Raw genomic sequence first — 27,964 nt, forward strand, 5'->3', positions numbered from 1 at the left:
CAGAATACAGGCACTGCAGATGGGGCAGGAGACCAGGCAGAGGCTGTTGTGACTCTGGGGTTGCGGGTAGAAGCTGGGTCTGAGTGAGGACAGTGGGAGACAGGAGCCTGCTTCCGGAGAGGGATCACTCTCCGGGGAGGATGCTCTTCTCTGCTCCGACTCTGTCTGTCCTGGGGGTCGGGGCGGCTTCAGTGGGACTCGGCTGTCCTTTGTCATTCACTACACACACACACACACACACACACTACCTGGGTCTGACCCTTCATGGTGTGACTTGGCCCTAAGTCACAAGTCACTTAAGCCGGTCACAGCTAGCCCAGGAGCCAGAGGCACTGGGATAATGCCTTGAAAATGCCAAGATAGTCAACCACAAAGGGTGTGCCTGGCTCGGGCACGCTCAGAGCTCAGGACTGGCCTCTGGGATCAGGGCAAGGAGGCTCAGAGCCCCTGAGGATGCAGAGACGGGGCCAGCAGGGAGCAGGAGCGCCAGCCAAGCCCCAAGATCTGCACACTCACGGTCCGCACAGCCTCAGGCCTGGCCACATACTCGAGGGGTTAAGTTAGGACAGGGTGTTGGTTGCCAGGGGTCACCGGCTGGAAACTGATCCCTGAACAAAGACTACGAGGCACAAGAACAAAGGCTTTTATCTAAGGGGAAATCAATATGTTATTTAATATATAAAAAGATATTACTATGTAGATCACACATAAATATGATTTCTTACCCTCAACTAAACTCTTAAACTTTTAGGTTACTCTATCCTTCCTTTTTAAATGTATTGTGTGTGTGTGTGTGTGTGTGTGTGTGTGTGTGTGTGTGTCCTGTGGAGGTCAGAGGACAACTGTCAGTAGTCACTTCTGTCTTTCTTTCCACCATGTGGAGCCAGGGTTCGACTCTGGTTTTCAGGTTTGGCAGCAAGTCCTTTGCCCCTGGGAGCCATCTCACTGGCCCACGGTCATTCCAGCCCAAATGTCTCCGTTCTGTCCACACAGTGTGTTAGTCTTGTGATTAATATTGTTTTGTGCTAAGGATGGGCCTCCTCCTCTTCCTCCTCCTCCTCCTCCTCCTCCTCCTCCTCCTCCTCCTCCTAAGACCAATAACAAAGCCTCTCCTGATGAGGACACGGCCCTGTTCAGCAGAAAACAGCTGGGACAACAGCTGCATTCCCTTCTCCCACCCGACAGAAATGAGCGAACACAGCTGGGCCACACCACTTCAGAAAGCTCCCGTGTTGCTTACACAGTGACAATCCCCAAAACTAAAGCAACTGGTTTTTATACATCCTTCTCTCTCTCTCTCTTTCTTTTTTGGAGACGGTTCTCACTATGCAGCCCTGACTATCCTGAAATTGCTGTGTAGACCAGGCTGGCCTCAAACTCACAGAGATCCGCCTGCCTTCACCTCCTGAGTGCTGGGACTAAAAGTGTATATCACCACACCTGTCCTCATTTTTTCTAAATTCTTGCCCTTTCTGCCCTGTGGCTCCTGGGTAATGGCTGGCCCTGAGAGGTGCTTATCAGTCACGTGGAGTTCTTTAATTCACCACACACCCCATTTCTCTGCCTACACCCAGCAATGGCCAACCGAGGGCTTGAAAAGACAAATCTCTGGTTCTCTTCTCCCACTTTGCTCTTTATTCCCAGCCTGTAGGTGGGCGGCAGGCTTTGGTGTTTACACCACTGACCCCTCCTCTTAGGGTGGCCTCAAGAAAGTCTGCTGTAGTCCAGCCCCTCCCTTTGTCTGTCTGTCCTCCTTCTGGCTTTACAGGAAGACTGGGTTGTTCACGTGTTTATATATTTGGGGTGTGCCACAACGCACCTGCAGATGTTGTTAGTTGTTTTTGCTCTTTTACTCTTTTGACTTTTGTTCTTTTTGGGGGCCCGCCACCCAGCTCCCAAATAAACCACACACAGAGTCTTATTGTTTATAAAGCCCAGCCTTAGCTTGGCTTGTTTCTTGCCAGCTTTTCTTAACCTAAATTAGCCCGTCTACTTTTGCCTCTGAGCTTTTACCATTTTCTTATTTCTGGATATCTTCCTTTCTTATTCCGTTGCTGGTTGTGTGGCTGGGTGGCTGCCCCCTGTGTCCTCTTCCTTCTCATTTCTTTTCTTCCCAGATTTCTCCTCCTATTTATCCTTTCTGCCTGCTGGCCCTGCCCATCCCTCTCCTGCCTCGCTATTGGCTGTTCAGCTCTTTATTAGACCATCAGGTGTTTTAGACAGGCAAAGTAACACAGCTTCACAGAGTTAAACAAATGCAACATAAAAGAATGCAACACATCTTTGCATCATTAAACAAACGTTCCATGGCATAAACAAAGGCAACACATCGTGAAATGATATTCTCCAACAGCCAGGGGACAACTTACAGGAACCTGTCCTCATCTCCCACCATGTGGAGCCTGGGACTCAAACTCAGGTCATCAGGCTTGGCAGCAAGCACCTTTACTCACAGAACCATCTCGTCTGTCCTTTTTTGTTTTTGAGACAGGGTCTTGATATGTAGCACAGGCTGGCCTTGAACTCATGATCTTCCTGTCTCAGCCTCCCCAGTACTGGGATAACAGGCCTCTGCAGGTCATGTCCAGCCCCAGGCATTTTTGTCGGTTAATTTGGGAGTGGGGGGGGGAAGCCCATATTATTTCCTTCTTTCTCTTTACTGTGGACAGGTATGCCCTGGTTTCTAGGGCTCCAGAGACATCTTGTGGGGGCCTTGGCTGCACAGACATCCCCAAAGATGTCCCTGTCTGAAGTCAAGAGCCAGTCTCCATCTAGAGTAATCCTCAATGAGAACCAAGGACAGATGGAGCTGGGTCACCCTGGGGAGACAAACCTCACTAACTGCTACTGACAGGTGATGATGCCCAGTTAGACTAGGCCTTCCAGGAGAAGCAGGAAATATAGCTCACTGTGCTGAAATAGCCTGGTCTTTAAATGTTACCATCTGTCTTCCTCCATTTTCTGCCGTCCTAACAGAATAGCTGAGCGGAGTCACTTAGAATTAACTGGTCTGTGTTTGGCTGGTGGTTCTGGAGGCTGGGAAGTTCAAAGGGTGTGGGGCTGGCCCCTGGTGAGGGCTTTCTGGTCTCATCACCCCACGGCAGAAGACAGTAGAGCGAGTGAGGGCAAGAAGAAGCATGTGGCTTGCTCTTAGAACAGCCCACTAGCAAGAACTAACCCACACCCATGGTAACACATTAAGCCATCCATCAGATCTAAAGCCCCGCCTCTCAACTTCCTTCCGCTGGAATCAAATTCCCAACAGACCAAAGCTCTAGCCACAGTAGCTACTGTTACTTTTTTTGGTAACACTGTGTGAAGTAAAGGAAACTTACAGTGGTTGGATTCAAACCAGGGGTCTCCAGGTTGCCGGGGTCAAGGATGAAGGAACAAGCTGGGCACTTAAAGGGGAAGAGAGAATTGCTGTTGGGAAAGCACACGCCCAAGGTGGGGCAAGGGGCAAACTCCCCCGGAGCATTCTGGGATTAGTAGCAACTACTGGGATGATTGACAGCTGGGGTGGGCTGAGTGTATCTCTCAGTGTATCTGGTGCCCTCAGCTGGAGAGCTCACACTGGAAGCCCCAGGGCCGCATTCAACCACAAGATACATTTGTTTGGTCTACAACCTGTTAAGCACTAGCAGGTGTGAGGATCATGAGTTCAAGACCAGCCTGGGTTACACTGTTAGCACCTGTCTCAGAAACAAAACACAAATTAAAAAAATAAAAAAGAAAGAAAGAAAGAAAAAGAAAAAGAAAAAGAGTTAAGTCAGCTTCTTGGGAAATCCAGAGAGGTCATCATAAAAAAAATACACTTTTAAGGGGCTGGAGAGGTGGCTCAGCAGTTAAGTTCACTGTTCTTCTAGAGGACCCAGGTTCAGTTCCTAGCACCCACCCGGTGGCTCACAACCATTTGTAACTTCCATTCCAGGAGTCCAAGACCTCTCCTGACTTCTGTGGGCACTGCACACATATGACTCACATACATACACACAGGCAAAACACATACACAAAACACGTGTTAAAAATACACTCTTAGGGGGCTGGAGAGATGGCTCAGAGGTTAAGAGCACTGCCTGCTCTTCCAGAGGTCCTGAGTTCAAGTCCCAGCAACCACATGGTGGCTCACAACCATCTGTAATGAGATATGGTGCCCTCTTCTGGCCTGCAGTCATACATGCTGTATACATAATAAATAAATCTTAAAAAAAAAATACACTCTTAGGGCCTAGAGAGGTGGTTCCGATGGTAAGCATGCTCGCATGGTAAGCATGCTCGCATGGTAAGCATGCTCGCATGGTAAGCATGCTCCCATGGTAAGCATGCTCGCACAGCACAACAACCTGAACTCTCCCTTGTGTTCTTAGACTCAAAAATAAAAGAATTTTAAAGCAGACTCAAAAGGAAGTGTCCTATTAGGGTTTTGTTTGTTTGTTTGTTTTTGTTTTTGCTGTAAAGAGATAACATTTAATTGGGGGCTGGCTTAGAGCCAGAGGTTCAGTCCATTATCATCATGGTGGGAAGGATGGTGGCATGCAGGCAGACATGGTGCTGGAGAGGGGCTGAGAATTCTACATCTGGATCCACAGGCAGCAGGAAGTGAACTGTCTTGAGCATCTGAGACCTCAAAGCTCACCCCCTAGTGACACACTTCCTCCAACAAGGCCACACCCACTTCAACAAGACCACATCTCCTAATAGCTCCTCTCCCTCTGGGCCTGTGGGGGCCATTTTTATTCAAACCACCAGGGGAAGTTCGAGGGCAATTTTATTAGAGGTTAAGCAGCAAACTTCAGGCCAGCAAGCTGTTGATCTCAGCAGCTGCCCAAGGAAGGAGATGGAGAAGAGGGAGAGAGACGGTCACCTCTTTGGGAATGGAGGTCTACAAGCACCTACATGGTAGAAGAGGTGGGGGCGCTTCAGAGAAACAGTGAAAAACCCCGAGTGCCGGGGAAAGCATGCTTAGGATTTTTGTCAGGTACGTGAAAGAAAAAGATAGTAAGGAAAGAAAGAAAACATTCTTTGTGGGGGGGGTAGGCTCAGAAAAATTGTTAGGCTACAGTGTTATAGGATAAAAGACTTTCAAGCATCTGTACCAGGGAGGGGCTTTGGTGAAGGATAAATACATTATGGCATTAAGGGGTAATTATTCCTCCCATCTCCTTAGCATGGGTTTAGTGAAATCCTCTTTTTTGAGGGATGATCTGGCCAGGTGATTGGCAGGCCCAGCTGGATTAACTCTTAAGGGAAGTGTCCCAATTAACTTTAACTGTCACCTTGACCGCAGCCTAGAACCTGAGAATGGAATCCCAGTTATGGAATTGCCTAAATCAGACTAACCTCTGGACATGTCTGTGGAGAACTGTTTTTAAAATAATGCAAGAGAGCTCAGTCCACTGTGGGTGACACCGTCCCTGGGCAGGTGATCCTTGGTTGTGTAGGAAGGCTAGCTAAGTGTGAGACTGTGAAGGAGCCAATCCAACAGTGTTCCTCCATGGTTTCCGCTTCAAGTTCCTGCCTTGACTTCCCTCAACGTTGGACTACAAGCTAAAATAACTGTCTCCTTCCTCAAGTGTGGCTTTTGGTCAGAGTGACAGCAACAAAAGCAAGCTAGAGTCGGAGGAGACAATGGCATGTCATGTTCTATCTTTGGAGCAGATCAGAATGTCATGTCTCCACCCAAAGCCAGAGGTGGATTCCATTCTTTTAACCAAAGGGCACAGCTTTTCCTTAACAGGCTGGGAAAGAGCCTTTCAAGCCACCCTCCAGGCCCCTGAGGGTTTCACTAATACCCATGCCTTTGAATCTGTGCTTTCATTGAATTCCTGAAAATGTTGTGATGCCCAGAGACCACAGGGAGGGCTGTTTTTTCCGAATTAAGTAAGAATACCCACAGTGCTGAGAAACCACAGCCTATTCCAGGTTCCACAGGTTGCTCTGGGCCAAATGATCGTCAAACATGAGGGCTCTGGACAGATGATTTAGAGGCGAAGAGCTCTTCCTGCTCTTTCAGGGGACCTGAGCCCCATTCCCATCACCCATGGTGGGTGGCTCACAAAAACCTGAAACTTCAGCTCCAGGGGGATCCAATGCCCTCTTCTGGCCTCCGAGGGTACACACACACACACACACACACACACACACACACACACAAACACACACACAAATAAATTAAAATGAAATAAAGCAACATGGAGGGAAGATACTTCCAATAACTTTATCATCTACATTAATACATGTTGTTATAAAATCTATGGTATACACAATCATCCCTCTGCACCCGTCAGTTCTGTGTAGGAAGAGAGTTCATCCACTTGGGAGAAGCACTCAGGAAAAACAAAGCTGTGTTCTCCTGAGGATGTCTGACCTTTTGACCTTGCAACATGATGTCTTCTACAAATGTGTTGGGTAGTATTCATCGCTCTCTGGGGTGGACACAATTGCCAAGATAACAATACAGAGTAACAACTATTTACCCACTATTTCCACTGTGTTGAATATAACAAGTACTCTGGAGGTAAATTTAAATCTCCAGAAGACATGGCTAGATTCTGGGCAAATACTACAGCACTGTAAATAAGGAACTTGAAAGGTGAAGCGTATGGGCATCCTGGCATCCATGTGTAGACACTGAACAGTGTATGTTTATTTTAGTTTATTATTTTAGTTTACTTAATATTTTTAACAACTGAAACAGGATCTTGCAACACACCCTAAGCTAACCTGTGTAGCTCAGGCTGGTCTCATACTCAAATTCTTCTGGCCTCAGCCTTCCAAATGTTAGGATTACAGGTGTGTACCAGACTACCCTACCCATAACAGTTTCAATCAAGCTTTAAAAAAAAAAATCTTAGTTTATTTTTAAGTATGTGTCTTTGTGTGGGTATGTGCATGTGTGTGCACTACCTCAGAGGCCTTGGATCTCCAGGGATTGTGAGCCATGGGTTCCGGGAACCGAATTCAGGTCCTCTTCAAGAACAGCTAGCACTCTTAACTGCTGAGCCATCTCTTCAGCCCCCTCAATTAAGCTTTTTAAAAAGATAGTATGTTTTCAGGATGCAAAATTCCAAAGTGTAAGTGGAAGTACCAATCTCTCCTCCACCTTCTCCCAGGGCCCCTTCCCACACCCATGGGTATGACTTTCCAGGGATATTTCATCCCTATACAGGTTACACACACACACACACACACACACACACACACACACACACACACACATCTCTCCACCACAGTGACATCATGCCCTGCTCACCCACGCCCCCAAACCCCCACTCCCACCCCACCCCCACCCCCAGCTTTGGTCCCTTTGCAAGAGGCCTGGAGATCACTTACATCTGACCACAAGGCACACCACTCATCTTAGTCAAGACAGCCATTCTCACTGTGCTGCATGGTCTCACAGTCTCCGGCCTCACAACTTACTCACAGTTCTCACCTGATCCTTCTAGCATCTGGGCTTGCACCCAGGAAGCACAGAGACCCAAGCCTCCGGCCCCTCCGTTCTCCGATGCTTGTAGTTCCTATGATATCCAGTAGAGGGAGACACCATCCTATTCTTGGGACCACCAAGGGTTTTGGTTGTTTTCCTGAGGGGCAGTCAAGCTCGTGGTGTGGCTAGGTACAAAGGTCCCCTAAGGGGATCTGGGATCCTCTGCACAGACCCCTACTAGGTCTCTCTTTCCTCAGTTTCTATCTCTGCATATGCCTCCTACCCTCAGGGAGAGGTCCACTCGTTTATGGGAGACAAGAAACTTTGTCCAGCTAGGGCTTGGAGCTCAGGAGTTGCCCCAGGGAACACAGGCCAATGTAGCTAAGTGAGCTACATCACTGAGGGAGACCATGATGGGAAGTGCGTGTGGGGGCTCTTTTCCCCCTAGACCGTTGACCCTAAGTCCCCTTTAACTCTCCACACCCACATCAGCAGCCTCTCCCTAGCCTGGTGCCTTGGAGCTCCGCCCCACGGTCCTCACCATAGTGTTGGGGGTCGTCTGGAGTCCAGCTGGTGGCCGAATAGAAGCCACCCCTTTCCTGGTCCTGCCCCTCCCGGTGACCCCAATCCTCTGCCAGCCATTCAATGGTGCCTTGTTCTCCATCCAGCCCCCAGACAAAAGTCCTTCTGTGTAAGAAGGCGGAATTTGGGGGGAGGGGGCACCCCCAACAGGGACCATGTGGGGGCTTGTACAGACCCCAGGCGGAAGGAGCGCCATGAGGAGGGGGCAGGAGGGAGGAGGACAGGGTGGGGGCTTGCAGAGTTCGGGGGCTTCTCTGTAGTGGAGAAAAGCAGTCCTGACATCCACACCCACACCCTCTCCGGAGCACCCTCCCATCAGCTCCGCATTCCTGGGAGAAACATGGCTCAGGACTACAGTCTGTGCCCAAAGCCAGTTCCTTCCCAGTTTTCTGGGGCCTGGCCTATGAGCCCCGAGAACCACAACCCACCTTTGCCCACCAAAGTGTCTCCTTCGTGTGGTAGCCTCAGCCATGTCAATGTCTTCTATTAACCCCTGAGTCCTGCCAGCAGACTCCAGGACGGACGGATGGACGGATGGATGAGGGCTTTAACCCCTGTAAGCGCCAGCAATCCCACCCCACACAGAACCACAGCTGGTGCCGCGCACCTTTAACCCCAGCACTCGGGAGGCAAAGGCAGGTGGATCCTGATGACACCAGAGACAGCCTGGGCTACAATGTGAGTTCCAGGCCAGCCAGGGCTACATAGTAAGACCCTGTCTCAAATAAACAAAGAAAAAGCATCCCCAAACCTAAATCAAATGGATGTTCCACTTTAACCCTCCAAAAAGATGGTTTGTTTTAAGCAGCTGGGAACCTTCCCCATAACCCTGTCTCCTTTGGAGTTCAGGAGACTGGACAAGACATCTCCCCTCCATTGTGATGCCAATCCCCAGCCCACCACAACCCCCTCTCACTTCACTTGAGGCTACTACAGCTAGAGAACGGGTAGAACTGTCTCTTTAAGGGAGGAATGGGGTGGGGGCGTCCCTCGCCTCAGGGAGACCTAACTTGTGCCTGCCTGCCCAGGTTTGCTCAGGGCGTGGCAGTTGTGGATAAAGGCTGCCCAGGCTCGGCAGTCCACATTCTGCTCTCTCCCGGAACCACCTCTCAGCCTGTTGAGCTAATCAGGTGAGCGACCTGGGGGCCCCTTCCTCCCAGAGACCTTTGCCTCTGTCCCCCAACTCTCCCTGACTCTCCTCTGGCTGTCCCTGCTACATAAAAACTGGGGTTAAAGACCCCAACAACCTTCCAGCTTCAAGACTTCTTTTCTGGGGGCAGGAGACTACCCTCTCATGCTTCAGCTGCCTGTTCCTCACGGCTCAACTCTGTGGGACTGGACTAGACACCTGGGGTAACCCACCTGGCATTCATAGTGGGGATCAAGGAAGACTTGGGGGGTCTGAGTGGATGAGAAGTCTGATTTTGCTGATGGTGTCTGAACTGGGTGGGGGTGTCAGGGTGCACGGGAAATGATCCTACTGTGGTATCACGATTGGGGGTTTCTCAGCGGGTGAGGTGGGAGGAGCACCTGGGGTAACTGAGCAGACAAGGAGTAGTTTAAGTGCATGGAGGGATGAAGTGAATGGGGGCTGTATCTGGGTGGACAGGGAGTGGGGTCCATGGACGACGATGAATGCCAGGAAAGAGGGATGCTCTGTTCTAGGGAGGTTGTAAAGTGGGGCCTGGTTAGGAGATGTGGGGGACTCAGATGACAAGTGTGTACGCAGTGTACCCCTGCACAAGTGGCCGTCCTCCACCATCTTGGAGGAGGAGAGAATGCAGGAGGTAGGTGGTAGCTACTGTCCTCCGACTGGCACAGCCAGGAAGTAGATGAGGTGGGGAGCGTCCCAGTCAGACTTCTCCGTGCTGGCTCCACTATGGCCCACTCCGAAGCAGGCAGCCTCTCTTCAGAAAACAGCATTAGCAGAGACAGGACAGTGAGGGGGGGACGGCGGCTTCCGGCTCCCGGCAGCCCTCCGCACGCCGGGGTCCAGACTGTGCAGCGGCAGGGCAACCCTGTCTTCCCCAGCCCCGGTTCTGAGTGTTTTGTGGGAATGGGAGGTTGGGGGCCGGGGGGGGGGGCTTGGAGGAGTCTATGGGGAGAAATGTAAGGGGTGAGACCCAGCAGCCGTGATGACAGAGTACAGTGTTAAGATGAACTCAGACGTGATGGTTGTGACAGCGACGTGGAATAATGACAGAGCCAGCTTCATTAAGCTGTGATGATGATATGAGGGAGTATCATGAGATCCTGAGAAAATGCCCGCATGGGCTGGTCACTCAGTAGGAGCACTGCCGTGGCTAGTGTTTTTACCCGAATGGGTAACAAAGTCTTAGGAGGCAGCCTTGGCCCACAGACACCTGCAGCATGTACCCCTAATCACCACTTCAGCTCCCCAAAGCGCTAGCTGGGGCCCTAGACATCTGAGACATAGTCCCCAAATCTACTACAAAAAAAAAATGCATGTTTAATCTAAAGCAATGAGGTGTGTGTGTGTGTGTGTGTGTGTGTGTGTGTGTGTGTGTGTGTGTGTGTAAAATGAGTATTAAATATTAAATCCAGGGCCTGAAGAGCAGGCTAAGCAAACCTCCACTGCTGGGCCAATTCTCCCAGCCCCTCACTGGGGGATTCTAGGCAGGGGCTCTACCACTGAGCCACACCCCAGCCCCTCACTGGGGGATTCTAGGCAGGGGCTCTGCCACTGAGCCACGCCCCAGCCCCTCACTGGGGGATTCTAGGCAGGGGCTCTACCACTGAGTCACACCCTAGCCCCTCACTGGGGGATTCTAGGCAGGGACTCTACCACTGAGCTACATTTCACATCCTCTTTTGACTTTTTTTTTTTTTTTGGTTTTTTGAGACAGGGTTTCTCTGTGTAGCTTTGCGCCTTTCCTGGAGCTCACTTGGTAGCCCAGGCTCGCCTCGAACTCACAGAAATCCGCCTGGCTCTGCCTCCCGAGTGCTGGGATTAAAGGTGTGCGCCACCACCGCCCGGCCTTGACTTTTTATTTTGTGAAATCTCGCCAAATTGTTCAGTCTGACCTTAACTCTGTATCCTAGGCTGGCCGCGAATTATTAGCGTTTCTCCTGCCTCAGTTTCCCTGGTAGCTTGCATGACAGGCCTCCACCGATTTAGATTAATAGAGAAGCTGAAGGATTTCCCAGGCCTCTGGGGGTGGGCCCATGGAAATGGAGAAGTCTGTGTGAGCATATGGGACACCCCGCACCATCAGTGGCTGGCTCCACCTCTTCCGAGTGTGTGCTTTGGTGTGGGTAGAAAGGGCCAGCTCTGAAGGGTGACATTGGGACTGCTAGGGATTGAAAGAGACCCACAAGGTCACTGGACAGTGTTAGCATGTGGGGAATGGGGACAAATGTTAGCACTCACTGTCTTGAGTGTGTGTGTGTGTGTGTGTGTGTATGTGTGCGCACACATGCACATAAGCTCACAACAGTTGAGCAGGACCGGTGGGAGAGGTACAGAGACCAGGAGTCTATTACAGGCCTCCAGGGTGACGGAAAGGCAGACTGTTAGGCCCAAGCTGTATGGAAAGGGGCTCTGGGCTGAGTGGGCCTCGCCGGGGAACTATGGAGGGTTTGCTGCTAAGAGAAGCCCAGCGGGGCTGCGGCTGGCATGAGGATCAAGAGCAGAGGCTGAGCCAGGGAAGGGTGAGGGGGCAAAACCCGGGCTTGAGCTGGGACTGGGGAGAACACTGAAGGGACAGACCCAAGGGTGGGGCAGACGATGGAGGTAAGGCTGCAGCCAGGACCCCCCTCTGCACATGTCCCACCAACTTGGCATTATTTCTGCCATACACCCACCCAGGAGCCCAGGGAGTCAGCTCAGGCCCCAGCTAGAAGCCTGCAGTGTGTGGGCAGAGCCAGGCAGGCTCCAAGCTGTCTGTGGGAGCCACTCCCGGAACCCGGGCCTCTTGCCACCTGGCTCCTGACACCCTACTCCCCAAAACACCCCGAGGCCCTCACAGTTCTGAGTTATGAACAGCTAGTGGGGGACAAGGCATTGTTTAAATCCTGTTTTCTGGACCAAGTGATCTTGGACATCAGCTTTCACCTCTCAGAGCCTCAGTTTCCCCCATGGTACAGATAGGGATAATAAGCTGAATGCGATGGTGCACACCTGTGATCCTAGTACTTGGAGAGCTGAGGCAGGAGGATGGCAAATTCAAGGCCAGCCTGGACATAGAAAAACACCACCCCACCTCTTCTCTCCAAGAAGATTCGTTACAGTAACACCTAAAGTCGCGGTCCAGGGACAACAATGGCTGTTCCTTCATGGAGCCCGAGAGCTCGCCCAGCCCCCACTTGACTTTGGGGCTCCTTATCTCCCAGCCCAGTGAGCTTCAGGCTCACTACCAACCTTCCTGTGTGTACCTTGGGCTGTGCTCCTGGTGAGCAGCAGGCGGGATAGGGAACCAGAGGCGCATGGCCTTACATCCTGGACACTCTGCTAAGCCTGGGCCTCCTCTCTGGACTTTCTAGATCGACGCTGCGACATGCAAGAGGTCACTCTGAGCCTGCTGGTCCTCCTAGCAGGTGAGAATCTGGCCACCAAAATGCCCTTTGCCCGGGGCCTCTCAGCTAGGTGATGACAAGCTCTCTCTCTCTCTCTCTCTCTCTCTCTCTCTCTCTCTCTCTCTCTCTGTGTGTGTGTGTGTGTGTGTGTGTGTGTGTGTGTGTGTGTGTGTTTCCTTTGGGGAATGCCATTTACTTTTCCGTGACAGCCAGCCGAAGGCTCGGCCCAGTACTCTTGGGTGTCATGGCCTCCCTACATTGCCTTCCCAGATGCCTCTAAGAACCTATCAGTGATGTAGTGGGTAACAGGAATACCTCATGCCTCAGTTTCTCCATCCCTGAAAACAGAGAACAACAGCACTTGGTCACAGGGGTTTTGTGAGGCTTAAATGCGTTAATGTTTGAACAGCAGTGGAATGGGGCCTGGGAGGGGTGGACCCCAAGCGTTTGTGCCTCAAATATAACTAAGCCTTGTTTTTCTCCCTGTAGCAGAACTGGGGCCCGGGTTCTGGATGAAACCAACCAAGCTTTCGGGCAGAATTTAATCCTTACTCCTCACTTTTGCCCTGTCTTCTCCTTCCTTCCTTCCTCCCTCTGCCTCCTTTGTGTGTGCTCATGTGTGTGTAGCTGTTCGTGCGTGTGCATGCTTGTGCGTGTGGCAGCCAGAGGACAACCTTAGGCCTCGTTTCTTAGGAGTTATCCACTTTTTTTTTAAATTATTTCATGTGTATGGGTGTTTTGCCATTTGAGTGCTTGGTGACTGTGGAGGCCAGAGAGGGTGTCAGGTCCCCTGGAAGTGCAGTCACAGATGTTTGGGAGCCATCGTGTGGGTGCTGGGAACTGAACTTAGGTCTTTTGCAAGAGCAATCAGTGTTCTAACCACTGAGCCATCTCTCTCCAGCCCTCCCCCCCCCTTCTTTTTAAACTGCTTTTTACTTTATCATTCTTTGGGCACACGTAGAATTCTATTTGGAAAAAGGATGTAAGAATGAATTGTTGCCAACCGTGAGTCATTTCAAAGGGTCAGAAGGTCAGCAACCCTGATAACTATGGGATGTAGCTGTGGGGGGGCTGTGGGCACTGCTGCTGTGGAGCAAACAGGCCTGGGAACAGAAACCATCTGCTACCTTGAGAAGCAAAGCCTCTTCAGCAGGAGGTGTGGCCTGGCCGTGTGTCTGGAAACACTCACTCACACAGTGGCCAAAAGGTACCAGAATAGGATCTGTTTCCAGTGGCAAAATGCTGGCATGACTCACAGGTGGGGGTGGGTGGGTGAGCCCATATCTCCATGATGGCACATGTCCAGGTGAGACTAACCAGCAGCCAAATCCTGTGCACTTTGGCGGTGGGGCTGTTCCCCCACGGAACATTCTTTTCAGGCCACAAACTGACCCTGCCGAGGGCCACCACAGTCACCCTTGTCCTTCCTTGTCCCCGCAGGCCTGCCTGCTCTGGATGCCAATGACCCCGAAGGTGAGTCAGAGCCCACCCCTCCATCCCACTTACCTCAGACCCCTGCTACTGTCTCAGACTCATGGTGTGTCCTTTCTCTCTCTGCAGACAAAGACAGCCCCTTCTACTACGGTAAGAACGCTGTCCCTCTTCACTTCTTCCCAGTCCCACACATTATTTTGTGCCAACGGCCCCACACAAGGGAGGCTGACAGTTCACAGTGACCCAGGGGACAGCATAGGAGAGGGTTTGAAGTGGGTCACTGAGCATCCAGGTATCTGGAATCAGCCGTGAGGGAGAATTCAAGACAGACACGGGGCTGAGTCCAGTCTGCAAGAGGCGTTAGGTTCAGATCTACCACCAGAAAGTTGGTCACAAAAATCTCCCCAGAGAGGGTGGGGAATTCGGCCCCACTCTTCCTGGCAGCCACCCATCTCACGACCTGTGCACCTTTTGCCTGGACCACTGTCTTCCATGTGTCTTCAGGGCTACCTGTCTTCCTGTGAACTCCATCCCAGGGGGACCTCCTCAGGCAGCCCTTGCTTGACCACTCTCTAAAGACCCATACCCCGACTTTTATCCCCGACACTGATCCTTTCCCTTCAGACGGCTTCTCTGCCTCTGAATGAACATGAAATATCTTGTTTGCTTGGATCTTAACTGCAATGTATACACAATAGGGCGGGGCTTCTCCCTTTCACTGCTATCAAATGAATTGGGAGACAGATGCAGGGACCTGGGCCAGCTCTGAGGTCTCCCGTTTCTCTCTCAGATTGGTACAGGCTTCGAGTCGGTGGGCTCATCTGTGCAGGGATCCTCTGTGCCGTGGGCATCATAGTTCTTATGAGTGAGTATGGCGCTCTGGATGGGGGAGAGAACAGGGAAGATTCGGTGTGTTCCTCTGACTGTATCCCTCTCCAACAGGTGGAAAGTGCAAGTGCAAGTTCAGCCAGAAGCCCAGGTGAGATGGGTTCTGGGCATGCCCAAAGGCTAGCCTTGTGCAAAGAGGACAGGCCTGGCTGCTCTGCCCTGAGCTCTCCCGGGCTTGGCTTCATGCAAATCATCCCCAGAAGGCTTTGGTCCCTAGCTCTGTATAAACCTACAGTGGAAAACCAGCCAAGAAACTGTCTAGGCAAGCTGAGAATACTTAGCCCTAAGGGGGAGAACAAAGGGATTTATTTGTATGTTATCACTTTTCTATTTTCCCAGTCACCGTCCAGGGGATGGGCCACCTCTCATCACACCAGGTAAGACACTCAGGGTGACTGGGGGTGGGGTTTGGGGGTAAGGGTCACAAGTGGTGGCTGGGGTAAGGGGAGAAGGGACTGGATAGACCCTTGCAAACTGACCCCATCCCTCCACTAGGCTCTGCTCACAACTGCTGAGGATGGACCAGTTGAAGAGCACAGCACGCCTCTGAGCCAGGTCCTGGCTCTGGAGGTGGGCCTGAACTCCAAGACGGCCGTCCTGTCCTCTCCTGACACTGCCTTGCCTGGGTCTCATCTTACCTCTCTCATGATAGCTGGATCTTTGTTCAGTTTCTAATCTAAAATGGTTTTACATCGTGCTCAGGTGAACTCAGACTGTGTGCATTCTGGAGTGTGGCTGTGGGCAGCGGGGGGCGGGCAGATGTTGGGGTGGGCCTGGGGGCCCTTGATGAGGTGGGCACTTGTGTGTCATGACCTGATGACGGGCATGAGACGTCCCGATCCCTCCATGGGCAGCCTCCTGTGCCACTTAGATGTTCTAGTGGTAAACGAGGGACGCTTCTAGGGGTGAAAAAGGGCCCTAATCGAGTACAGTGTTGACTTTGAGAATAACTAATAGGCCATCCTACCGTGTTGGGGCCGCTCAGATAGTTTAGCCCCACCCCGACCCCCACAGTGGCTTTCTCATCCATTCTGAGACCTCACTTTATCCTGAGACCTTTCCATATACCAACTGTCCCTGTGAAACCTTTAATTTCCCCAGGACACCCCTAAAAATATGCAGCAGGCACAGAGTGAGACCCTCCACTAACCCCAGGCTTTCTTGAGATTCCCCAGTACCCCTGATGCCATGTGACACCCTGGAAAATGCCTAAAACCTTTCAAAGCAAAATTCTTACCCAGGATCCCATCCAGGGCCATCACCCGCCCCTCAACAACATTCACAAGACCTTCCTGCCATGAGCCCACAGACCGGGCAGGTCGGGAGCGCAGGGCATTTATTGAACTCACACACTTTCTGTTCTTGCCCCTGTCACATTCTGGGAACGGGGTACCCAGGGCTTTCTCTGACACCTCCAGACTCATCTCTACCCTGTCACTTTTTCTGCGCATGCGTAAAAGCTTCAAAACTCCCCAATCGGAGTTTGGCAGCAGACATGCGCACAAGCAGCAAAGTACCAGTCCCGGAAACTGCCCAGCAACTGTGACGTCACAGAGATACGCACTCCTCCACGAAAGCCAATGGCCAGTTCGAGTTTGAGTGGAAAAGAAAGCTCTCTCCCGGTACTTTATATGGAGCAGGACCAAGGGGTCGTTGAGGGCGGGATATCCAGACCTCTTGAGCTCAGCAGATTGTTCTTTTGATTTCTGTATCCCAGCTCCCTGTTGTGTCCCAGGCTGAGCTCCCAAGCCATTGTCTAGGGAGCCAAAATGTGGCTTCAGACTGCAAGAGCCCCAAACATTGCTGGGAGCAGAGAGACCTCCTCCCGTTTCTCCCTAAAGTGCAGATCTTCCAAAAGGTAGGCTAAGCCTGACCCAGGCTGATGCACTTGGATAGCAGTAGTCTGTATCACACAGGACAGGCTGTGATGGCCAGGTTGCCAGGCCCGAGTGGGTACCCAGATGTCGTAGGATGTCCTTGCCAGCCCCACAGCCACTTCCAGGGTCCTGCCCAGCCTCAGGCACTGAGATCCAGCTCATGGTGCTGGTAGATCTGCGTGGGGCCCTTGAAGCACGCTGCGAATAGAAAGCGTCTTCCTGCTACCATGACTTGGGCAAAGGCTCGAGGGGCCACCAAGGCCGGGGGTCCCAGTTCCTGTAGTGGCTCCAGGATCCCTTTATCAGGCTCAAGGCGGAAGACTTGGCTGAAGGCGAAGTCGCTGCCCAAGATGGCCAACTGGTCTCTGGCGATGAGCAGTGGCTGGAAGACATGGGAACCTCGAGACGGAAGCTGCTGTAGCAGTCGGAACATGGAGCCGTCCCAGCGCATGACCTGTAGGGTGCGGAATCCAGTTAGACCCTGGGTCATGAGGCACTGGGCCTCCCTGTCATCCTCGAGGCTCTGGAGGACTTGTAACATGAGCCTGTAGGTCCTCAGTCTCACCGTAGCTCTTTATTTTTGTTTGTTTGTTTATTTTTAGGGAGTCCTGCTGGTACTGATTATCTCAGACTCAAGTTTTTTGTGCCACAGCCTTTCACTGTAGCTCTTCATTTTTGTTTGTTTGTTTATTTATTTATTTACTTATTTATTTATTTGTTTTTTTATGGGGAGTCTTGCTGATACTGACTGACTGTCTCAGACTTATGGTCTTTGTGCCTCAGCCTTTCATGGCAGCTCTTTATTTTTGTCTATTTATTTGTTTGTTTGTTTGTTTGTTTGTTTTTGGGGAGTCTTGCTGGTACTGACTGACTGTCTCAGACTTATGGTCTTTGTGCCTCAGCCTTTCACGGCAGCTCTTTATTTTTGTTAAAATTTGTTTGTTTGTTTTGGGGGAGTCTTGCTGGTACTGACCGACTATCTCAGACTCATGGTATTTGTGTCTCAGCCTCCCTGGTACTGAAATGCCAGACCTTTGACTGACACCAACACTATGCCCAGCAGCTTTCCTAATTTACAGATGATAACATCTGTCTGTTCAGAGCTGATCTTTTGTTCTAGACCTTTCTCTTTCCCTCACATGCCACACAGAGTGTCCAGCAAGGGTCTTTTGATCTTACTGTCACGAGTCATGTTTATGCCATCTGTTCTGGCCACACCCTGACGCAGCTTCCACCTCCAGTCTCCTGCCTGACCCCTGACTCCCATTCTTATCTCCACTGTTTTCCCCTACAGACCCCTCAAATAACTGCAGGGGGCGGGGGTGTCTGTCCCTGACTGCACCTCATTCTGAAAAGAGAGCCCTGGAGGCAGTGAGCAGGGTCTACCACCAACCAGTTCAACCTTGAGGGCGAAGTATCCCAATGGGAAGGGTGTGGTTGGGGTTATCTGTCATCCTGGAATGTTCTAGAGTTACAGAGCCAAGCTTAGCGGAGTAGAGTAAGTTCAGCGGAAGCAGGTCGTGTGGGCACCTTCCGGTTACACCGGCACAGGGCATGAGATTGAGGCCAGCCTGCACTACATGGTCAGACCCTGGCTGAGTCTCTGCCTCGGGCTGTATTCAGCAGGCAAGCCCTCACGTTAGAACTCGTCAGCTGAGGGTTGGGAGTGAAGCTCAGCTTACGCCAGGAATTCACTAGAAAGGGCCTGGGGCTGCGGCTTAGTGGGGCTTGCTTGCCTAGAATTCATCAGGGATTGGTTGTGGGTGAGGCTCAGTTATGGAAACCACGCCTGGAATTCACCAGTGAGAGGCTGTGCTGAAACGGGGGTCCAGCCCCCTGTCAAATGAGGGTCAGCTGTTGTGCCCAGGCTTGGCTTCCACTGCGTGCCCCCCGCCTCACCATGGAGTCCCCAATGTATCGTGTCAGGCACAGGAACACGTCTCCACCGGCCTGAAAGTGTTTCGTGGCATAGACGTCCTCAGCCTCTGGGATGTCTGTGCGCCTCTCGAAGCGGCCACCAAACCAATGGAAGAGCACTGGCCTCTGGGAGGCGGAAGCAAGCAGCAGATGCGGTCGGCCATCCAGCTCCAGGGCCTCGGCGTCGGTGTCGCGGTGCCAGGCATGCAGGCTCTGACGTGGGTAGAAGCCGGGCCCATCGCGGCACAGCAGCGTGGTGCTACCAGCTTTGGAGGAGTCAGCCACCACGAAGCAGGGCTGCCCATCCAGCCACAGGAGCTCTGCATCATTGGGTCGCAGCAGCCTTTGAGGGGCTAGGACCTGTATTGGGGCCAGACGCAGGTCGGGGCTAGACCGAGACCACAGCTGTGAGCCTCCCCACAGGCGGGCAGCCAGTATGAAGAGGTGTGGGCCCAGCACCAGAGGTTTGCAGGACACCACGGAGGGCGCTGTAGGGAGAGTGTGACAGTCAGGCTCAGGGGCAGTCTGGGGACAGGAGAGAAGGGGCCAGGACAGGAGGGGAGCTCACCGGACACCTCTTCCTCAGGCCGGAAGCGCTGCAGGCTGTAGTCCCAGACCAGGATCAAGCAGCGGCCAGCGAAGGGCTGTGCCAGGATCACGTGAGGTTCCCCCTGATAGGAGAAGGACTCCACGCTCAGTGCCGACTCCCCAACAGTCTGGAGCCAGGACAGTTCTAGAGGCAGTAAGAGAGTCAGAGGTGCCTGGGGGTGGGCTGGGGACCTCAATTTCTGAGCCTTCTTAGCACATCTTTGAAATGAGAATTCATAGTGTTCACCACATAGAAACCTATGGAATGTAACCTTTTTGTCTATAGATAGCTTAACTCTCAGAAACACGAACATCTTTCTTTTCAAAGCTGTGTGGCATCACCAAATAGTCCATTGGAAACTGTCTTAGACAGATGTTGTGGGACGACATGCTTATGATCACAGCCTAGGGGAAGCTGAGGCAGGAGGATTTCTGGTTGCTGGTCAGCCTGGGCTACATAGCCTGATCAAAAACACAAAACAAATCAAACAGCGTGTTTAGTTACTCAATGAACTTTACAACAGCATTCCTTTGAGCTACACTTTGTTACCATGAAAACGTGAGGATAAGTGACCCAGGCAGCCAGCTAGGCAGCAACATCCATTCTCCCCAGACAGACCGTCAACCTAGCTCCTCAGGAGAGTGAGCCATGACAACAGAAAGTTCAAGGCCTGTCTGGGATACAGGAATTCAGGATAGTCTCGGCAACTTAATAGCAGACCCTATCTCGAAACAAAAAAAAAGTAGAGATGGCTAGGATGTATGTAGATCAGTGGTAGAGCCCCTGCCTAGAATCCCCCAGTGAGGGGCTGGGGTGTGGCTCAGTGGTGGAGCCCCTGCCTAGAATCCCCCAGTGAGGGGCTGGGGTGTGGCTCAGTGGTAGAGCCCCTGCCTAGAACCCTGCAGTGAGGGGCTGGGGTGTGGCTCAGTGGTGGAGCCCCTGCCTAGAATCCCCCAGTGAGGGGCTGGGGTGTGGCTCAGTGGTGGAGCCCCTGCCTAGAATCCCCCAGTGAGGGGCTGGGGTGTGACTCAGTGGTAGAGCACCTGCCTAGAATCCCCCAGTGAGGGGCTGGGGTGTGGCTCAGTGGTAGAGCCCCTGCCTAGAATCCCCCAGTGAGGGCTGGGGTGTGACTCAGTAGTGGAATGCTTGCCTAACATTTGGAAGGCTCTGAGTTTAGTCCCTAGTAACACACACACACACACACACACACACACAGACACACACACACACACACACACACACACACACACACCACTTTTTTCATAAAGCAGGGAGATGACCGTCAGGCAGCCCAGACAGAATGTTTCAGCACCCCTACTAACGTACTCCCCAGATATCATGATCAAGTTCACAACAGACAAGAAGTGTGATATTCACTTCATTGTGTGAACATGACTTGTCCTGGACCTGGCCTCTTTCGCCTCCTTTTTGCCACATCCAAAAGCACATGGAGGTGTCACAACCTGGCTTGAACCATAAAATCAAGGGCAGCAACTAGGGGCTACCCCCCCCCCTCGCCCCATGCAGAAGACAGGTCACTTGCTCCCATTTGTGTTTATGCGTGGGATGCATGACCCGTGTGTGGAGGTCAGAGGGCAAAAGGGTAAGAGCTGCCTCTCTCCTTCCATCCTATGGGTTCTGGGGATTGAAGCCCAGTCATCAGACTTGGTGGCAAGTGCCCTTAGCCACTGAGCCATCTCACCAGTCAGGGAGTTCTTTAATCCACTCTCCAGGTTGTCAGAAGAGACCCAGGCTGTGTGTCACCCTCTATGCCGGCCCTGTTCCTAGGTGGCAGGGTTGACACAGGAAGCTACAAGCGGGTCATTCACACAAACTGCATCTCATTTTGTTTTTGAGGTAGGACTGCACATGTAGCCTACACTGCTCTCAAGTTCACAACCCTCCAGCTTCAGCCATCCCAGTACCGGGATTGCATGTACTACCATGGCCTGCAGAATCTTTTTAAAAATGTCCTTCTAATCAGCCCTTCCTGGGCTGGGGAGATGGCTCAGTGAGCAAGGGCACCTGCCACCAGGTCTGATGGAGCTGAATTCAGTCCCAGAATTCATAGGTGCAAGGGGAGAATCGGTTCCCACTTGTTCCCACCTCTGCACATGCGCCATGGTACACATGCAGCCACCTTCCCCCACACCCATATTTTAAAATGTAAATGAAGCCAGGCGGCGGTGGCACACGCCTTTAATCCCAGCACTCCGGAGGCAGAGCCAGGCGGATCTTTGTGAGTTTGAGGCCAGCCTGGCCTATAGAGCAAGATCCAGAACAGGCACCAAAACTACACAGAGAAACCCTGTCTTGGAAAAACAAAAACAAGCCCTTAAACAAAACCCACACTACCTGCTGTTTGCACCCTTCCTTGGCTTTCCTGGTCCTAGCTCTGGGCTTCCTCAGTGCTAATGACTTCTGACCTCACTCCTACCCCAGGCTCTGCCTGTGCCTTCCAGCTCTGTCATGGCCCCCCACCTCCCTCCCACCCCACCCCCACCCCCGCCTGTGCCTCCTTGTTTTGGGGGGACTCTTTGGGGTTGCCTGACTTCTCAACTGTAGCCTCAGAAAGGGAGAGACCCGGGGCGGCCAGCCGAGCCACTGCTGTCTCCTGCATGACCCAGCACTCAGAAAAACGTCCCGGTATACTCTATAAATTTGTGGAAAAGCTAAAAGAAGACAAGCCCCAGGGAGGAGGGAGTACCCACAGCTCCCAGCACAAAATGGGTGCAAAGGAGGGGTATTTAAGTGTCGTATTAACAATACTAGTGAATCCTTACAAAAGCCTCTTGTAAGCCCGGCATAGTGGCGCATGCCTATCATGGCTTTGGGAGGCTGAGACCAGAGGATTGCTACAAGTCTGAAGCCAGCTTGGGCTACATAGTAAGACTTTGTCTCAGAAAACAAAACAAAAATAGCAACAAACAAGGGCTGGAGAGAGGGCTCAGGGTTAGCAGCGTTTGCTGTTCTTGCAGAGAACTGGAGTCCCCGTTCCCAGCACCCATGTAGGACCGTTGACAACTGCCTAGAACTCCAGTTCCGGGGATCCAACATCTGCACTCCGACTGCACATACCCATACACCGACATACACACATACATAAAACACCAACAACAATAAGCCTCTTTGCCAGGACTGGCCTCGAGAGCTGTGCAGAGACCAAGTGTGATTCATGCAACCCCAGCACACCGAAGGTGGAAGAGGCAGGAGGGTCACAAGTTCAATGCCAGCCTTGTCTGGGAATTGAGAGTCTGTCAAAAAGTAAAGAAAAAAAATGCTGCCCAGCGTTTACTCCTCACAGAGATCTGGGATCACTGTTTACACCCCCGCTTTACAAATGAGGAAATGAGGCTCAGGGAGGCTATCTCCTCACCCCTGTGGCTGCCCCCCCACACACACACACTTGATTCCCTCTCTTCTTCTGAGGCCCTGTTGCCCCTCCCACTGCCGAGGAGTTGGGGAGGGGGCAGGAAGCCGTCACCTGTGGCTCTGCACTTGAACTTCTTAGGGTCAAGATGGTTGAGTTGCATTCGGGCAAGGGCAGAGGGGCCTGCACAGGCCCCCAGGCCCACACTGGCATTCACCGTAGGCATCCACTGCAGCAGCCAAAGTACTCGGCAGTCACACTGGAACGGGTTCCCACGGAGGTCCCTGGGGCAAGAAGCCACGAAGAAGCTGGGACCCAGTTTCTGTGGCTTAGAGGCCGAGTCACCTTCCCAGGTGAGGGTCTAGGGTGGCACCCTCAGACGACAGGAAAGTATAAACCAAGCATACTCATGCATTAGCCCAAGGAGGTTCAGATCTCCCTCCCTATTAGCATTCCCAAGCCCCACCCTCAGCCTCCCTGAGCCCGAGCTCACACATGAGTCAGAGTCTCCAGGTCTCGGAACAGGAATCTGGGTAGGGCCTCGAGGTGGTTGTTGGCCAGGCTTCTGATAGAGCGGGAGAAGAAAGAGTGTCAGCTGTGGCCAGGAGATGCCATGGCCTTGAGGGATGGGTCGGGTGCCTATGGTGGAGGACTGGGCTGTGGAAATACACACAGGTGTGTGAGTGAGCGGAGTCCTCTCAGGGCATTCTTGGAGATGGAGCCAATCTTGTTGTCCTCAATGAAGCTGTGGGGAGAGGGTGGAGTGAGGGCGAGGCCCACAGTGTGGGAGAAACTGGCCCTAGGAAGCCACAGGAATGGCTTCTTTCTCCTCTCTCACCTTGAATGACCACAAGGAAACCGGTCTTCACCAGGGCCGCTCTCACAGCAGCCAAGGTCTTGGCTCTATGGTCATTGTCAAGCTTACCATAAGTGCAACCACCATCCCACCGCCACCACCCTGGCACCGTGGCACCGACATGTGTGCCTCTGTCATCACCACTGAGCTCAGTTACCAATAATTAACCCCAGCACCATGCGCTCACCCCCATCCTCTTTCATCAACACCCATTGCCAAACCCCACACCAATAACACACACAGTGTCACCAACATCACACTTTCATGGTCAGAACCAAGACTGTTGCCATGACACCAACACTGCCACCACTGTTACAAACCTCACCTGGTGCCAACAGCATCACCGTCACCACCAACATTCACACCATCCACCACCAGCACAGTATTTTCATGAATACCAACAACTTCATCATCATTGGCAAACCCAGAGCCAACAACACCATCAAAACTAACAACAGGGCCAGGGCATGGCTCAGCAGGTAAAGGCAGTTGCCACCATGCCTGATAACTCCAGTTTTTGATCCCCAGAACCCATGTGGTGGAAGAAGAGAATCTGCTCCCACAAATTGTCCTCTGACTTGTATGCATGGGCCATGGCACATACATTGTCACCCCCCCCCTCAATAAATGCAACATTTTTAAAAAACATGACACCTGGTCTGAGGTGTGCCTCAGTGATAGAGTACTTGCTTAGAATATTCCATGGAAGGCTGGGCATATGGTGTGGCTCAGTGGTAGAGCCCCTGCCTAGAATCCCCCAGTGAGGGGCTGGGGTGTGGTTCAGTGGTAGAGCCCCTGCCTAGAATCCCCCAGTGAGGGGCTGGGGTGTGACTCAGTGGTAGAGCCCCTGCCTAGAATCCCCCAGTGAGGGGCTGAAGTGTGGCTCAGTGGTGGAGCCCCTGCCTAGAATCCCCCAGTGAGGAGTTTGGAACTACTTTAGGAAAGTAACATGTCCAAGACCCCAGTTTCCAAAACAAACAAGCAAATAGGAAAGAGCCCCCAAAACACAAAACTAGAAAACCTCCACCAACATTCTACCCATATCCATGACCAACGTCCACACACACCATAAGCACATACCCCTACATTGATAATCCACAAACAGCAGCCCCCCACACCTTATAGATATCCCCAATAACACCAACAATATTGTGGCAGCCATTTTGGTCAGCAACCCTCATACTCCATCAGCAGGCAGGGTGGTGGTGGCACATGCCTTTAATCCCAGCACTTGGGAGGCAGAGCCAGGCAGATATCTGAGTTCAAGGCCAGCCTGGTCTACAGAGCGAGATCCAGGACAGGCACCAAAACTACACAGAGAAACCCTGTCTCAAAACAAATAAACAAACACTCCATCAGCAATAATATAATCATCACCGAAAGAGAGGTAAGGCCACGTGGCAGAATGTATATTAAAAGAAATGGGTTACTTTAAGTTGCAAGAGCTAGTTAGTAATAAGCCTGAGCTATCGGCCAATCATCTATAATTCCTATTAAGTCTCTGTGTTGGTTATTTGAAACTGGTGGGCAGGAAAGAAAAGTCTGCTTACACATCACTTCCCTTTCATCAGTAACAAGGACACCCCTACACACCACCCTCCACAGCAGCATCACCAGGCCACCAGCAGCACACAGCCCTGTCATACAGCCAACCCCTCCAGCAACCTGGCACCCCCACATTGGCACGGCACCCACACTGCCACATGGTCACTGCATAGCTCCAAGTGGTTTCCGGGTAATTTTAAATGTTTCCTGCTCCTAACCTCTTTGTACACCCTTTCCTGGAATCCCCCTGCATCAGGACAACTGAATATGGCTATCTAGGCCTTTTACTGACTCTTGGTTTCCAGGCCTGGGACTGAAACCCGGGGTCTCACACATGCTAAGCAAGTACCTACTCCCAAGATGTACCCCTAGTCTTTTATTTTCTCTTATTTTAATTATTTCTTATTATGAGACAGGGTCTCACTGAGTTGCTCAGGCTAGCCTTGAATCCATTCTGTAGCCCAAGCAGGCCTTGAGCCATCCTCCTGCCTCAGCCTCCTGAACAGCTGGGATTACAGGCCTGAGCCACCAGGCCCAGCTTCCTCTGTGAATCTGAAGTACACAGAGGTGAGATTCACTTCTGATCAGTAGCTCCTGAGCTGTCCACACTGCAGCCTTCCTCCTAGGGACCTGCCACTGGCCAGATGCCCCCTTCCCCAGACCACCTCCCTTTGTCCTCTTCCACTGGGGGGGTCACAGAGAGGCTCGCCCGCCCCTCCAGACCCACCTTTCCCCAGCAGGGCTGTACTCACAGGTACCGCAGATAGGACAGGCCAATGAAGGCATCGTCCTCGATCACGGAGAAGGTATTGGATGTGAAGAGCCTGGCAAGGGGGCAAGACAGATGCTTTCAGAGTTGTAGACTGGTACGTATGGCTGTCCTCTTAGCCCCCGTCCAACCCAAAGACCCACGTGCAAGCGTAGGCGTAGGTGAGCGGACACGGATGCTTCCATAGATATACACAAAGTACACATGTCCTCACAGGTGTCCAAACACCCCCCCCATGCATGTACATGTGCACACACGCGCACACACACACATTCATGCACACACACATGCAGAAACACTCATTTTCTTGAGCAGAGGGTGGTGGGCCCAGCCAGGCTGTACTCACAGCAAGTGCAGTGATGGTATCTTCATGAAGCTGCCAGCCTTCAGCTGGGAGACCCCCATCTTGATGAGGGAGCTGGGGACATGGGCAGAAATCAGTGAGCAGAAACCCATTCCAGTTTTCCTCTCTCAAATCAGAGCCCTTGGCTGCTCTGGAGGCCCTGACCTTCCATGTTGAGCCGGGGAGTCCCTCCTACTGCTCTCCATCCCTGCCCTCTGCCCTCCACACATGTACAAGGCCCCTGGCAGCCCTCAGCCGCTGGATACTGCACCTCCAGTGTCCCCATTGATTCTCCCTGCCCTTTGGGACACCCCCAGTCGGCACCTTTCCAAATCTCAGCAGCCCTCTTTCAGACACCCCAGAATTCTGTGGTGTGCAGGAATCTGAGAGAGACCCCGGCACCCCACCCCAAGCCTGGAGCCCCAGGTCTCCTCCCTCCCTTTAGGCCCACACAGGGCTGGCACTCACAGTGACAGGAGCGTGGCGGAGAAGCTCTCGGGCAGCCCGGAGGAGCCCTCACACAGGGTACTTTCCTTGGAACAGGAGCAGCGTGGGGGACACTTTGCCTTGGGGGGACTCCAGGCCACTCCTGCCCCAGCCCCGGCCAACAGCAACAATAGAATGCCTGCCCCTCCCATGCCCCTGCCCCTGCCCAGGCCCCCACTCACCCTACCCTGCCAGACCCTGACCACTACATCTTTGTGGGATGCCCCTCCATCCTGCTGCTGGCCACGCTGTCCTGTGGCTGGTCGCCTTCTTACTCTCTCTCAGCCGGTCCCTCTCTCCCCGTATCTGGAGTGTGGGATTGTCTGTCGGTCTCTCTCCCGATCTTTCTATTATTGTTTCCTACCCCTGCAACCTCATGTCTGTTTCTGTCTTTGTCTCTCTGCCTCTGGTTTGGTCTGTAGATCTCTGGTGTGTGTGTGTGTGTGTGTGTGTGTGTGTGTGTGTGTGTGTGTGTGTGTGTGTGTGTGTGTGTCTGTCTGTCTGTCCGTCCGTCCTGGTCCTTCTGCCTGGTGTCTGTAACTCTCACCTCCCTGGCCCGTTTCAAGCTTCCAGTACTTTCTCTGTGTCCTCCCACACTCTCGTCCCACTTGCTGTGGCCTGGGATGTGCCCAGCAGCAGGGTAGGAAGGAGCGGGTCAGAGGCCATAGGAAGAAAAGGCCCGAGGAAGGGACTGAATGGCCTTTGAGGGGGCGGGGCTGCCAAGGGCTTGAGCCACCCTGGGCACTCCCAACCAACCCCCTCATCAGAGTCCCCACTCAACCCCAGTTGGGGAGAGTGGGAAGGATGTCCCCAGGGTGGAGACCAGATGGCGCTGCAGACTGCAGATGGGAGGGGCTAGGAAGAGGAGTCACTGGGGGTGGGGGATAGCCTAGCTGGTCCCTCCTGCCCTTCTCCTAGAGGGTGTGGTCCACCCTGTCACCAAGGCACCACTAGGCCAGTACCGGTCCAGCTGCTCCCCCTTGTGGTCACCCGTGGCAGAACTGCTGCCCTGCCCCCAAGCCAGAGCTCCCCACAGGTCCCTGTAATTAACACTATGAAAGCCGGGATCCAAGACTGAATACAAGAACTAACAGTGATGATCCCGCCTCTCTCTTCCACGTCAAATTAATCGAGCTTTGTCCTAAAACTTCACTACCAGCCCCTAATCTTCCCATGAAGTTCAGGCCAGTGTCATTTTCATAACTAATTTGAAGAAAGGTCAGGGGACCAGGGTGGCGGGCTCCAGTGGAGGCAGAGCCAGGATCCAAACCCAGGAAGCCCGCTGCAGGGCCTCTCTGTATTCTTCTCCATTCTGTCTTTGGGAGCTGGAATTTACGGTCATG

The 27,964-nt window shown here is 52.5% G+C and overlaps 2 protein-coding genes and 1 long non-coding RNA gene across 5 annotated transcripts in view; 1 reads left to right on the forward strand and 2 right to left on the reverse strand.

Annotated features, from left to right (window-relative positions):
* The window catches only part of LOC114698929, a 13,453-nt gene extending 5,459 nt beyond the window's left edge, over positions 1 to 7,994 (reverse strand). Inside the window, exon 1 of the long non-coding RNA XR_003735434.1 lies at positions 7,436 to 7,994. This is a non-coding gene — a long non-coding RNA (uncharacterized LOC114698929). The remainder of the gene's footprint in view (positions 1 to 7,435) is intronic.
* Positions 7,995 to 9,041: 1,047 nt separating this feature from the next.
* On the forward strand, positions 9,042 to 15,566 carry Fxyd3 (FXYD domain containing ion transport regulator 3). The gene is made up of 8 exons (XM_028877820.2): positions 9,042 to 9,141; positions 12,515 to 12,568; positions 13,988 to 14,020; positions 14,108 to 14,131; positions 14,772 to 14,846; positions 14,924 to 14,960; positions 15,209 to 15,246; positions 15,365 to 15,566. Exons 2-8 carry the CDS (start codon positions 12,529 to 12,531, stop codon positions 15,382 to 15,384), a joined length of 267 nt encoding a protein of 88 aa, XP_028733653.1. The 5' UTR covers positions 9,042 to 9,141; positions 12,515 to 12,528; the 3' UTR covers positions 15,385 to 15,566.
* Positions 15,567 to 16,147: 581 nt separating this feature from the next.
* Lgi4 (leucine rich repeat LGI family member 4) lies at positions 16,148 to 27,074 on the reverse strand. Of its 3 annotated transcripts, XM_028877809.1 has the most exons (9): positions 26,604 to 27,074; positions 26,139 to 26,210; positions 25,776 to 25,847; positions 23,296 to 23,367; positions 23,116 to 23,187; positions 22,737 to 22,906; positions 19,232 to 19,396; positions 18,646 to 19,151; positions 16,148 to 17,200 (listed from the first exon to the last, which is right to left on the reverse strand). In XM_028877809.1, the coding sequence occupies exons 1-9, from the start codon at positions 26,771 to 26,773 to the stop codon at positions 16,886 to 16,888; spliced, it is 1,614 nt and encodes a 537-aa protein (XP_028733642.1). In that variant the 5' UTR covers positions 26,774 to 27,074; the 3' UTR covers positions 16,148 to 16,885. The 3 variants fall into 3 exon arrangements, with proteins under 3 accessions (XP_028733642.1, XP_037058151.1, XP_028733643.1); XM_037202256.1 differs by lacking the exon at positions 23,296 to 23,367; XM_028877810.1 differs by lacking the exon at positions 26,604 to 27,074 and having other exon boundaries at positions 25,751 to 25,847.
* Positions 27,075 to 27,964: the final 890 nt, after the last annotated feature.

This window comes from Peromyscus leucopus, chromosome 1 (genome assembly GCF_004664715.2).
Source record: "Peromyscus leucopus breed LL Stock chromosome 1, UCI_PerLeu_2.1, whole genome shotgun sequence".
In the NCBI taxonomy this organism is placed as follows: Eukaryota; Metazoa; Chordata; class Mammalia; order Rodentia; family Cricetidae; genus Peromyscus; species Peromyscus leucopus.